Source organism: Podarcis muralis, chromosome 8 (assembly GCF_964188315.1).
Source record: "Podarcis muralis chromosome 8, rPodMur119.hap1.1, whole genome shotgun sequence".
Lineage (NCBI taxonomy): Eukaryota > Metazoa > Chordata > Lepidosauria > Squamata > Lacertidae > Podarcis > Podarcis muralis.
This window is the reverse complement of record NC_135662.1, coordinates 6,750,066-6,764,012: the sequence shown is the minus strand read 5'-3', so window position 1 is coordinate 6,764,012 and position 13,947 is coordinate 6,750,066. Positions and strand designations below refer to the sequence as shown.

The 13,947-nt window shown below is 41.1% G+C and overlaps 1 protein-coding gene across 3 annotated transcripts in view; it reads right to left on the bottom strand.

Moving 5' to 3' along the window:
- AGO2 (argonaute RISC catalytic component 2) overlaps window positions 1-13,947 on the bottom strand; it is a 49,930-nt gene that overhangs the window by 26,420 nt on the left and 9,563 nt on the right. The window contains exons 1-9 of one of the 3 annotated variants that reach the window (XM_028736096.2): window positions 9,299-9,426; window positions 8,766-8,829; window positions 6,437-6,557; window positions 5,167-5,351; window positions 3,958-4,094; window positions 3,696-3,830; window positions 2,827-2,914; window positions 2,001-2,148; window positions 1,067-1,186 (exon numbers count right to left, since the gene is read on the bottom strand). In XM_028736096.2, the coding sequence (XP_028591929.1) occupies window positions 1,067-1,186; window positions 2,001-2,148; window positions 2,827-2,914; window positions 3,696-3,830; window positions 3,958-4,094; window positions 5,167-5,351; window positions 6,437-6,541 (918 nt within the window). In that variant the 5' untranslated portion in view covers window positions 6,542-6,557; window positions 8,766-8,829; window positions 9,299-9,426. Of the gene's footprint in view, window positions 1-1,066; window positions 1,187-2,000; window positions 2,149-2,826; window positions 2,915-3,695; window positions 3,831-3,957; window positions 4,095-5,166; window positions 5,352-6,436; window positions 6,558-8,765; window positions 8,830-9,298; window positions 9,495-13,947 lie in introns of those variants that run through there. The other 2 variants (XM_028736095.2, XM_028736094.2) reach the window with 2 other exon arrangements.

The window sequence follows — 13,947 nt, the reverse complement described above, 5'->3', positions numbered from 1 at the left end:
TTACAATACAGTTCAAAACATCGAATTTGTCCGGATATGGCTCAGAAAACAGAGTGGGAATGAGCAGTTTCTGAGAACTGAAACTGAAGGACAATGTTATATGAATACCTGCTGCTTTTTGTCATTTATTGTTCCCTGGCCTTCAGCCCCTCTTACACGGCTCCACATTTCTACCATATTCCTCTCTGTTTGCTAAAAAGTTATCAAACTCTTTGAAAGTCCAAACCTGGGAGGCAGTGTTATGTTTAGTAAATGCACCAGACATAGATGATTTATGCCAAGACCGGAATTTGTGTTTCCTTTTTGCACACCATTATACTATTATTAATTATCATCATCATCATCATCATCATCATCATTTACTTATGCCCCGCCCATCTGGCCAGGCCTCCCCAGTCACTCTGGGTGGCTCCCAACAGGATATTAAAAACACAATAAAACATCAAGCATTAAAAACTTCCCTAAACAGGGCTGCCTTCAGATGTCTTCTAAAAGTCAGATAATTGTTTATTTCCTTGACATCTGGTGGGAAGGCATTCCATAGGGCGGGCGCCACTACCGAAAAGGTCCTCTGCCTGGTTCCCTATAATCTCACTTCTCGCAGTGAGGGAACTGCCAGAAGGCCCTCGAAGCTGGACCTCGGTGTCCGGGCTTAGCTATGGGGGTGGAGACGCTCCTTCAGGTATACAGTGGTACCTCAGGTTAAGAACTTAATTGGTTCCGGAGGTCCGTTCTCAAGCTGAAACGGTTCTTAACCTGAGGTACAACTTTAGCTAATGGGGCCTCCCGCTGCTGCTGTGCTGCGGCTGTGCGATTTCTGTTCTTGTCTTGAAGCAAAGTTCTTAACCCGAGGTACTATTTCTGGTTAGCGGAGTCTGTAACCAGAAGCGTCTGCAACCTGAGGCACCACTCTGTACTGGGCTGAGGCCATTCAGGGCTTTAAAGGTCAGCACCAACACTCTGAATTGTGCTCGAAAACATACTGTGAGCCAATGAAGTTCTTTCAGGACCGGTGTTATATGGTCAAGCTATACCCTAATTCCAGGGGCAGAGGAAGAGGACTCACCAGTTTACTAATCTCTTCTTGACGGTCAGGTGCTGATCTAGCTGTTGCTCTTATCATAGTGGAAGTTTGATTGTCTGTCAGCTTCTTTATACACCTCTGTCCTGCCACTATGTTGCATACCTGTACAAAGAACAAACACAAATTAGTTTTTTTTTTAAATATCCAGGGGAACAGACATACTACAAAATAGCAAAGAATCTTATGGAACCTTAAAGCTAACAAGATAGACAGCGATATAAGGATGTTAGAAACTGTTATTCTAGATTTGAGTGATATCCCATTGAAGGAACTGGTCAAGTTCAAAGCTATTCGGCAGTACCAACAAGCATTTGATTGGGCCTCAGATAAATCAGATCTAAACAAACATACATTATAACTTCATGCGAAGCAATCCCCAAAAGGCATAAGAGAGTCCCATTATCTTCTAGGTGTTTACAAACATGCACCACACCAGGTCATTTGAGAGAATGAGAAGCCACTGCACACCCAATATCCCCATCGAGCCACCCATTCACTTGGCCAATGCCATAAGATCAGAGCTGGTCTGGATAAAGGAAGCAACTTTCCACTGAATAGGCTCTATAAGCACTTCTGGCATTGGTTTTATTCCCCCCTAATATGGAGGGAAATGGCAGCCAATAGGAAACAGCTTTTCTACTCCAGCTGGCCATTAAAGAACTTGTAACTAAGATCTTGTATGTGAGCTTAGATATTTCCTCCTTCCTCCCAGTTCAGTGTATGTGTGTGTGATGCCTTTTTCCACTGTAAGCCTGATCTGAAAGTCTTCTTTGGTTAAAGAGCAAGGTTAACATACTTTAAATATATAAAAACATATCAACCTTTCAACTAAACTACTTCGACAATGGAAGGAGGGGGAACCTGTTAGAACTATGGAGTATTGCCGATCCTCCTACACAGAAAAGCAGTGACTTGCCTCTAGAGGGAGATATGTGTGTTTCTGCTCCTGTCCAACTTGTAAACATGGAAGATGAGGGTATCGTAAAACCAGCTTGTGCCTATCTTTAAAGTATTGAGCTACAGTGCATTCAACGGTCTGTCCACTCTCCTGCTGAAGCGGGAATCTACGGAAAGTCAAATGTGAGGAGGGAAATGCAAGTTAGTGATTTCACAAACTGTCCCACAATGCAACTTTACAGGGGCTCACATCAGCCTCCAGACACTATATAGTCATAATACTTAAACGCTTTGCCTTTTCCAGCTCCCAGAGACTAAGTGCCTACAGGAAGCCACAAAAGGCACTTTCACTGTTTCTACGTTCACTGGCTACAGTCAAACCACGTTATGTTTCTAATAGAGTTTCAATCACCCTTTGAAGATAAATCACAGCAGTTATAATTATCCTTAAATCAGAAAACACTACCCAGATAATGTATTTGGCTTCTTTGAATAACAGTCATAATTGAAGCTCCTACCATGTTTTTCACTGACTATCTGAAAGAAGATTTATACAAGCTTCCAACATCAGAATAAAACCTGAAGGAGCAAAATTAAATCAGCCTAGAAGGGTCTGGAACAAAAGGGACATGCAAAGCCTCAAGGAAGCTGCTTTTTCTGGCATTAGAAGAGGCATTCTTTAACAAGGGATGTCACCAACTCAAAGTAACTTCTTCAAGTTCTCAATCTTGTCATATATCGATGGAAGGTTTATAGTCAATGAGCATGAAAGAAGGTGCTGCATCAAATAAGTACAGAGGAAGTAACAACTGTTAATTGCAAAAAAATCAAAAAGCAAATATTACGTTTGGTGACTTGCTGGTCGTCTGGTAACATTGCATACTCGGTATTTTCTCTTCATTTGCCCGCAGTGAGTGATTTCCACCTTCAGACCTAATGATTTAGGAGCATAAGAACTCAGTTTTGTTTCCTAGAAAATTTACTAGTACATATTTGAAAATTAATAGGGGAAATGGTTCTATTTGAAATACCTGTTTTAAAAAAACCCAAAGCCTGCATTTCAGGAGACTTTATTAAATAAACATTAACTAAATTTTAACAATATGATTACCTTATTTCCAAGTGACTTGGGTTAATGTAAGCTGAACAAAATTTAATCACTAAATAACTTGAGTGTGATGGGCTGCCAGGGCTCGCTGATCCTTTACTACCACCTGGCACTTTAAGTAGGCCCCAATCCACACCACCAGGCACCAACCAGGCAATGACCACATTTGGACACTGCCTGGAGACACCACCTGGGGCATTCTCCTTTTGCTGCCTGCCAGCAAGGAAGGAGCCCAGCTGTTGTGCCTTAAGAATGTTTCAAAACAAAGCCCTCCACACATGCTTAAGCAGGAGTGAAAACTGAATATGCTTTTATACAACTGGGTCATAACATTCATACATGCAGAAGCCCACAGGAATTACAAATCTTGGGGGAAATCAAGTCCATTTAAAATATGCATCAATCAAAACCAGTTTGGTTGACGGCAAGAATGTTGATCTCCTTACAGCCCTAGTTTAAATTCCTTCCAAACTGAATGACCAATTCATTAACAATCAACCACATTCTACTGCACGATTGGAGACAATTTACTATAAGGTAGCCTTCTGAAACTCTCAATATTTGTTCCACACAGACAATCATGTTTGTTTCTTTCAACTTTCTTACCTTTAATTTCTTTGGTAAACTTAACCCTTTGGGAATCTGTCAGAGGTTTCTGTTGTTCTTCAATACTTTTGAAATCCAAAACTTCACATACGAACTCAATTACAGGTTGTGCCTTGTAAAATGCTGTTGCAGATACTAAAAATCAAAAGGAAAAATACAGGAAATGAATGACACACAAATCTTACAGATCTAAGAAACCTGACTAAAAAGCACTTTCAGACAACGTAAACAAGTGCAAATGGTGAAGTGACACAAAGCATACCATCAATGTTAAGCATCATTTTCCACAGTGAAGGCCTGACGGACTGATGGAATCCAAACCAAACTTCTCTGCCGCCACCCAAGGGATTAGAGCACCCTTCTGATGCAGTAAAAAAGGACCGTCCCACAGGAGTGTACCTACAAGAGAAAGTGAATATATTATTCAGCGGGGGGAAATGGAGGGAGGGGGGAGCTGTATTATTCCAAACACATTCCTGGTCCAACTACACTAGGGTGAAACTAGGGTTTCACGTGCCGTGCACATCGGGCCACTGAAAAATATTATTGGTAAATAATATTGTTCAATGGCCCTATGTGCACGGCATGTTAAACCATGGTTTAAAAGCTATCTATGGTTTATAGTGAATGAGCAGCATGCTGTCACCTGCTGCTCAAAAGCTTACGCGGGGCTCCTCCCCAGTCCTGCTGCCGGCACACCACAAACCAAATAAGCATTCAGTGTCATCCAAGGCTGGGTTCATGATTTGTCCCTTCAGCCCCCACCCCGTGCTGTGAACAAACCTTAGTTCCCACTTGTGGTGCGTTGAGAAACAAGTCACAAGACCATGTTTGGGCAGCATAAAAATGCAGACACTGGCTTGTTTCATCTGAGCCACAGTAGCAAGACCACGTGGGTGAGGAGCATCGCAGAAGCTTTTAAGCAGCATGCCCTGGCACACCACTTATGCTTGCTCACTCACATTAATCCAGTTTGTTTTAAACTGTGTCTAATATGATATGCAAACTACGCCAGTATCCAGCAAGGTCCATGGGATCTCATTAGAATCCCTGTAACCATCTTTGGGACATCTCTGGATTTATTTTTATGCAACAATAAAAAGCATTATGGTTGAAAGAAGAAAGGCATGGATAAATGGGAGAAAGGAAGGGTGCAGCAAAAACAGAAAAAGAGAGAAAGAGGGGTAAACAGCTGCCAGTCCTAAATCCCTGAATCTTTTGTCCTCATTTCAACATCTGCCTTCAGAAGTTCCCTTTAATTCCAGTTGATGAGCAGCTTCCAATTTGCAGGAGTTTTGCATGCACACCTGCCTCTTCCATTCACACAAATAGTAAAGTGTGCGTGCACACATACAGTGCACTACAGTTCACATCAAGACGTTGTTGATGTAGATGCAAAATTCCCAAATGTAATTTTGTTTAGCTCCAGCACTAAAACTTCCCCAAAGACCTGTATTAACATTTCCCTTACCTCATGGAAGGCAAGTGCCTCATTACTACATCCAGCGCCTGAATTGTTTCAAAAGGAACACTTGGAAGACGACCAGAGAGAGCATCATGTAAAGCCTGCAGACTCACACCTGACATCCACTTTATTGCCACCTTAAATATTCTGTCCTTCCCTTCTCCCGGCAATGTGACCTCCAATTCCACCTGCAACATTTGGAAACCACAACAAGATGATTCTTTCTGTTTAAGCACACACTTTATCAGAACGGTCAAAGGGAAGCAAACTCTTCTGTATAGTGAACGCTCATTGACAACAACACAAAAAGACCCCACAAATAAAAATTTACTTAGACGGCTACTCCACACATGATTCAAGTGCAGTGATACATTTAAATAACAAAATAAAAACAGAGCAGCGGGGGGTGGGATGATGTAAGCCAAAAAAAAAAATTACTTCACTGAAAATCCTCAGCAAATTAAAAGGTTTTCCAAGTGCCAGGGAAAGACACCAGGCTCATTAACAGGAGAGCCTCCCTGGAGAGTTGGGGTGCCACAACTTAAAAGACTCTTTCTCGGATCTCCACCAGACTAACTTCTGAAAATCGTCTCAAAATATTCAGAAATAATTATCCTGGATATTTTTTCTTTTCTCCACGTTGGATCATGTGCACCTTAAGATCACCACTGTGTTTTGGCAAAGCTGTTTTAGAAGCAACACTTGTGCTGTGATGCACCAACTGCAGGTAACAAACAAGGTAATGTGTCTGTAATGGCAGCATGGCTGGCCTTTTGTCTTCCAGCAATCAGCTCAGCCACTGTTCCTGTTATAGCTACAGCTGCACCATTAATTGTTATACAATATGAACATCTTATGAAAACCTTTATACAGTGTGAACTTTCAGAGCTGCTTTTCCACAGCAAACACTTTAAAGGTAACTACTGCTGTGTAAGGCATTTATTCCAACAATGAGACATCACCCTCATCATTATTTATTACCCATCTGACTGGGCTGCCCCAGCTGCTTTGCATGGCTTCCAAATCAAACAGCATAGGTGACACATGTGGTAAGGGTTTTCTTGGAAAACCCCACTGAAGCACTTCCCATTGTATAAGCAATATTGAAATCTTAGTAGGATGAGTTACTGATGAACTTACAAAAACCCTACAGATTTTATAACCCGCATCTTATCACTGAAGCCTTGACACATGGGAAGCATGCAGCTCTGTCAAAATAATGAAATCATACATGGAAGATATGGAATCATAGTTGAGGCTAGCATTAAATACTTACTTTATCTCTCCCTATTGGAAGTGGTATAGCTGTATAGAGGTTTTTTCTTCCATCAAACACCGGCTTGCGCTCCCCAAATATCTGTCCTTTAAAGTGCTGGACCATGTGTTCAACTATTTCTCTGGAAACATTGTTCAAAGTGTTAGAATAAGGACCCATCCATGTTTATTAGTTATAGCTTTATAAAAGGATGAAAACTGAATTCAAACATCTGCTGAAACCCATTCAAGTCCTCCATAATAATAATCAATGTACAGATCACTTGCACCTTACTTGTGGATTATATTCCAGGGATGGTTCATAAATCCAAAATTGTGTATAGTCAATACAATCCCTTGAAACCACCCACATGTGAGCAACCTCACCTTCTGGAGCTGGTGCACCAATGGATCTCACCCCACCAGCAAGGCACAGTACTTTTAAGCTCTCTGCCTTGCTTACTTGGCTCTGGGGGGCTCCTGCAAGAAAGGGAGTGCTGGGGGAACCCTGCGCAAAGGGAGCTTCTAAGTTCTCCACCTACCGTGCATTTAATTTATGTGATTTCAAAGTTGAAATCACATATGTTGAACGCCTGTGAGTTGACTGACTATATCTCTGGAGCATTGAGAGCAATCCATTCATTGACAGACAGGGTGGGGAGGAGAGACTGTCTTGCCTAGAAGTTCATGGCAAAGGCAAGATTGAATCAATTTTTTTTCTGCTTCAAAGCTCAGTCCTGATTAAAGTTGATGTTAGGCAGGAAAGAAAAGCTTACTCATAAAGCATTCCTTGCAACCAACTCCACTTTAAACCATGCCCTTAGCCACAACACATGCAACGTTAATAGCTATCAGAGCAGAACCCATGTGTTCTATGCTGGATACCATAAAGATGACAGGTTAGCCACAGTATGAATGCAGCTAGGATTTCTTAGCTTTTTGGTGTGCTCCCAACATCACCGGGAGAGGACAGCATGCAAATGCTACTTCTACTCCTCCATAACATCTGAATCAAGACAGGCTGTGAAAAGTCTGGATTGATGTCTGAATGCAGTGGTGGACTGGATAAGGGCCAATTAACTCTGCTTGCACTCTATGTGGCCTTTAGGTTTGGTTTGGAAGCTCCGGCTGGTGTAGAGTGAAGCAACCAAACTGCTGATAGGGGCATCTGGTCAAGAACACGTGACACCATATTTCAAACAGCAGCACTGGCTGCCCATTCACTACCAAGCCAGGTTCAAGGTCCTTGTATTAATTTACAAAGCCCTGAACAACTTAGGTCCAGGGTAGCCCAGGGATCACCTGAACCCTTATATCCCAGTTCGACCACTGAGATCATCTGCAGGAGCATAATTGGTCATTCCCCAAGTTGGCAAGGCTCACTTGAAAACAAGAAACCGAGCCTTTAGTGTCATCAGCCCAGTCCTGTGGAATACTCTGCCAATAAGAGATTCAGCAATTGTCTACTATGCCAAAGTTTAAACATCTGCTTAAAAGTTTTCTAGTCCATCAGGCCTATGCAGGCAATTAAGTATACATGTCCCCATAATAGTTAATTGATGTCTGACTATTCCCTTTAATGTGGTTTTTATTGCATCGTTGTATGTATTTTTGTTGTAAACCACTTTGATATTTTAATGAAACAGCAGCATATAAATATTTTTATACATGCAAATATAATAAGCAAACAAATAAATAAGCTATTGCTTCTCTTTTTTTAACGGCTTATTAGCCTTCAAATACAAGAGCTCCCTGGCAACCCTATCACTTTAACCTTTGCAGGTAAGTCCTTCAATTCTCTATTCAAAAGCAAAAGATGGATAGGAGATAGCTAGGCTGTTATTGAGTTTCATACTTCCAGCTTTTTTAAAACAGAAACACATGCAATACCCTTTGTATATATGGTAACCACAGCATGCATGTTAGTGGCAAAAGCAAAGTAATCAGTTAATCCAACAAAGAACTCTCAGATAATAGAGACAGAAGATGTGGAACACTGCCTTAATGAATAAAATTATGGCCTGTAAATATCAGTTGGAAGGAATATTCCACCTTTCCACTTATTGTAGTGGTTAAGACAGACGACAAAATTCAAATAATAATTAAAAAATCACATTTCCCTCCACTGAGAGGTAGGAAACTGAGTAGTGCTAACATGAAAAAATCTGTCCTGATTTACACCAACTTTGGGTAATTCAGATATCAGCATACAGAGCAGATGTTATCCTATACATAAGCCCAGTCACTATGGCTTGTAAAGACAAACATCTAAAAGACCCAGGAACCTACACATATCTTCATCTGTCATTTTCTGTTAACAGGCAATCTGATGGAGACATGTAATCTCTTACCTGCTGTTATATATAGTTTCTCCAAAGTCCTTTTATACCATCAGACAAATGAGTTCACTTCCCCCTGCCAGTAGGTGAAGACAGGAAAACAAGCAGTTGGTAACATCACCTCTCCACTTAAGAGGCTTGATATCAAACTACAGTACCAACCAGTAAGCAAGCAGTTCAGTACTGGTTGAAGGAGATCAACTGCAGTGAAATTGGTGAGATATGACCTGCCATATCATTGATACCCATCAAAGGCTAAAAGTTTTAAATAAACACAGTGCCACCGAACACAGCATAGGGAGAAAAAAAATATTTTAGGATGGTATAAAAAGATTTGGAGAAACTGATTTTGTTTTATAAGAGGAGCTCCTCTTAAGTGCAAGCAGAACAAAGGCACCACTGTTTCTGGTTTATAGTAAGTATACCACTAATACCATCCCAAAGAGTAATAGTTCAGCATCAAAGTTTAATGAATGTATCATTTTTTTAAACAAATGAAGGAAGTGAAATGTTCAAAGCTGTAGAGAAAGTAAAGCGGGGTGTACCTGTTAACTCTTCTAGGGCACTTCTCTGGCTTTATATCCAATTCATAATGGTAGATGTCGATTTTTGGAATGTCCATTTCAAAAAAGTTGGCTTGCAGTTTGATTGATCTCCCTGAAGTACCAAAATCAGGTCGAGGGGGCGGTTTAAATGCATATGCCTGTATCGGAGGTGGCATGGGCGGAGGCGTTGCAAGTACTAGAAAGGAGGGAAAGGCACAAACAGTAATGCAAATTCCGTAAATGCAATTCTCTGTAACATATATTCCATTTCCATCTCTATGTCATTCATAGCAAAGTAACAAATAGCAATAAACTAAAGCAGAAGAATAATCAAAGTTATCCAGTGAGTTTTCCTACTCTTTGTAGCAAAAATCACTCTTTCAATACAGCAACATAAATGGCTGCAGTCCAAGTATCATTTTAGCAATCCAAAGTACTTTCTCTTAAAACCAGCTTAGTAACAAGGATTTTAATGCTAGCCAAGAACACACTCTAGTGAGCAGCTGTATAGCACAGCAAAGAGAAAGAATGGTCCACAGCAACCCATCAAAACTGGGTTGCATTGCACTGGCATGTAAGTAAACAGGATTAACTTGACTGAAATGCAGGAATTCTGGTTCTGTTTTTGAATCACATGTCTAGTTATTACTCTGCTCAGTTTTTTTCATTATATCAGTGTGATATACAATACATGCTTAACTCAACAGCTGTAAAACAATGCTATTTATCAAAACACAGATTCAGCATATAGATTTATAATAACCAATCAACAAGAAGGGGAAACATTTAATAGCTTTAATATATTTTACTAAAGAGCACACATGTACTTTTAAATCAGGAAGTCAGGAAATCTAACTGATTTTAAACTGTGCAGGTGAAGAAAGGATCCACTGATGTCACTATAACATCAGGTGATTGACAGGTGGGCGTCTCCACCCATTTGTCAGGCTTGGCCCACAGGAGTTGTGGGAGGGAGGAGATAATGATTTGGCCTACTAGCCTGATCCAGTTCCCCACCCTTTGTCTAACATCTACACCAGTGTTTCCCAACCTTGGGCCTCCAGCTGTTTTTGGACTACAACTCCCATCATCCCTCGCTAGCAAGACCAGTGGTCAGGGATGATGGGAATTGTAGTTCAAAAACAGCTGGAGGCCCAAGGTTGGGAAACACTGATCTACACAACACCAAAAGCAATCACAACACACAACTGTACTATTAAGTAGTTATTTATTACCATATCCTACTGTGCTTCCTATACAGTGTTTATATTCTCCTGAGTACAGCAGAATACTTCCCTTTCTAGAATAAATAATAGTGGTTTCTTCCTTGAAATAAGTAACTACTAGGTTTTTATTACATCTTTCTCCATCTCCACTATTTTCTAGATCTCACTATGCTTCTGCTTTTGAGTGATGGAAGCCACAGTCATTTGCGACCTCCCCTGGGGCACCCAAGACCACCAGTTCAGTCTGCCAGATCCCTAGCAACCCTTCCCACTCCTCATATGGGGACCAATAGTTCTCATGCCATGGGGACATGCATAGCCTTGGTAACAGGAAAGAGAACTGGCACTGTGCTTTATCTATTTGTCAATCTCAAGCTTTTCTCAAGGAGAGCAAATGGAAAATGTTTTTCAATACAAAACTAAGGAGCATTTGCCCATCGCTACATAAAAGCGCTTTACTTTATTTCTTTTTTGAATCACGTCCCATGAAACACCCTAAAGCGATTAACAACAAAAATGTAGATTTAAAAAAACAACCAAAAAGCTGGATTGTTCCATTAGAATCTTACAACAAAATTAGAGAAAACGTCGTCTAGATGGACAAAATTTTTTGAATGTCATGAGAAAACTCTTGATTTATGCCTGGTACAATCAGTAATTAAGTCTGTAACTGTAACAAATGTTTTGCAAATGAAGCCTGAGTCTTTCAAGTAACAATACCAACTTCAACAGATCTGCTCACACAGAGAGAGGACTTCAAGTGTGTATGATACTACTGATCTCACACACACACACACACACACACACACTTTTACCATACATCCGCAGCCCCCTCTCAAATACATAGCCACTACTTCCTTTTTTGATAATGTGAAAGTATTTTAGTAGGAAGGAGAACCGCCAAGCAAGTCAAATGGAAGTGTGGTCATTTTGGTCCCACTTCACTGGATAAGTCCCAAGATGAATGTATTATGATCAATTATGCTGGCAATATTGTTCAATAATATATATATTATTCCCATTTTAAATTACCAGTGGATGGCGCTTTTAGTGCTGTTAAGAGGAAATAATTGCTCCCTCTCTTGCTCTTGAAACTACCAATGTAGTCCGCTAGCTTTACTACACAAAGAACCTCATTCATATGGATCCTAAATGTGTCAAATGACTAAAATTGCTGTTTTTATTATTAATTTGCTCTTTCGGTGGAAAAAAATAGCACGATACACTTTTACATACAATTTAAATAATTCATAATCTTCAGCTGCCATAACTTTATTTCTGTTCACTTCATTCTGCTACTGTAGCTGCATCTGCACTTACATTTTACATTAATTGGTCATTATTTCAGTCATCCTAGCTTCAGCAACTGTACTGTGAAATTAAGGTTTTTATGAAGATAAATAGTTTTTACAAAATAAAACATATTAAATGTATCTCCGTACATATAAAAGTTCCTCAAAATACACCTCAAATAAGCTGGAGTTACTGTAAAGAAAGGTAAGTTTTAGTTTTCAAAGTTCTTCTGCAGAGTATCATATAGAGTCAGCTCTCTAACATTCTTCTGTTTCAAGCTGATAGACAAAAGTGGAGATATAACGTGAAATGTTCAGTCCAAGATAAGAAGCACTTCCAATATACTGCCAACTTTTAAGACATCCTTAAAGCTGAGTAAAACTGGCTTTGGTAGACCTTGGTGTTCCAAAAATATTAAAATCTGTTGTGCTGTACTTGTAAGACATGACCATTGAAAGTAATATTTAACACGCATGCTTAGATGGCACTGCCAAAGTTCTGAAACAGACTGGAACATTACCACCTAAGTCTCCAAAACCATTTGAACTAAGAGCTATTTGATTTGGGGGTTGAGGGTCGATTCAAAGCAATCCTACACTTACACTGCCACCATGACACCAGCAGAATAGTCATTATAGAGTCAATATGCCACACAAATGCTTTTGAATTCTGGTGCTGGAGGAGACTCTTGAGAGTCCCATGGACTGCAAGAAGATCAAACCTATCCATTCTTAAGAAAATCAACCCTGAGTGCTCACGGGAAGGACAGATCCTGAAACTGAGGCTCCAATACTTTGGCCACCTCATGAGAAGAGAAGACTCCCTGGAAAAGACCCTGATGTTGGGAAAGATTGAGGGCACAAAGAGAAGGGGACGACAGAGGACCAGATGGTTGGACAGTGTTCTCGAAGATACCAGCATGTGTTTGACCAAACTGCGGGAGGCAGTGGAAGACAGGAGTGCCTGGCGTGCTCTGGTCCATGGGGTCACGAAGAGTAGGACACAACTGAACGACTAAACAACAACAACATGCCACACAAAGATATTCTCATCCCTGGAAACTCTGCCGGTGCCCACCCATCAGGGACAGTGCCCATAAAAATGTTCATAGGCCACAGAGGAAGCTGATGAACTTAGAGCAAAGGAAACAGACCTCCAGCACTGTCTCACCACACTTACAACATTCATGTTGGTGTGGCAACATCCCCCTACTTTATCAGCCCCAGTGGCACAGCCAGCAATGACCCTGCTACTGCCAGCTCCCAGGCACCCCCTTGGCAGTTCAAATCTCTTCATGCTGCTCACAACCACTGTTTTATGAGCACAACGAAGGAGAGGAAAGAGAACCCAGACAACACAGCACATAAAAGATACCTGCCACCATTCCTGACTGTGCCACTGGGGCCAACAGAAGAGAAGAGAAGAGTTTGGATTTGATATCCCGCTTTATCACTACCCGAAGGTGTCTCAAAGCGGCTAACAGTCTCCTTTCCCTTCCTCCCCCACAACAAACACTCTGTGAGGTGAGTGGAGCTGAGTGACTAGCCCAAGGTCACCCAGCAGCTGCATGTGGAGGAGCAGGGAAGCGAACCCGGTTCACCAGATTACGAGTCTACTGCTCTTGACCACTACAGCACACTGGCTCTCAGTGTGAATGGAGGGGGTGTTGTGGCCACCTCTAGCAATATATGTGCAGCTGAGGCAAATCTGTGTGAAAGGGGCATATTCCTGCTATCATGAGTTCATCAGATCCCTGTACAGGCAGCCCCGACTAGCTCACAGTTCAACAACGCGCTGCAAGTGTTTCTGAAGGCTCCCCCCAAAAAGCTCAACAACTTTGGTCAATCCAATAGGTAGATCACTGCCAGGTTTGGTTTGGTTTTTTTTAGTGGGAGTAGATTGCAGTCTCTTGGGAGTTGGACATGCTTGTTCTACAGCAATCTTAACTCTGAAGGGCTGCTTTTAGTCTGTATACAATACTGAGGTACATGACCTGTCATACAACTTTCTATAAGGCAGCTGACTTGTTTTAAGGCAGTACAAACCACAGGAAAATTAAATATATTCCTTCTGCTCAAAGAAAACTTGCATTACGGAGCCAGGCAAGCTAAAGCTTTCCATATAAGAATA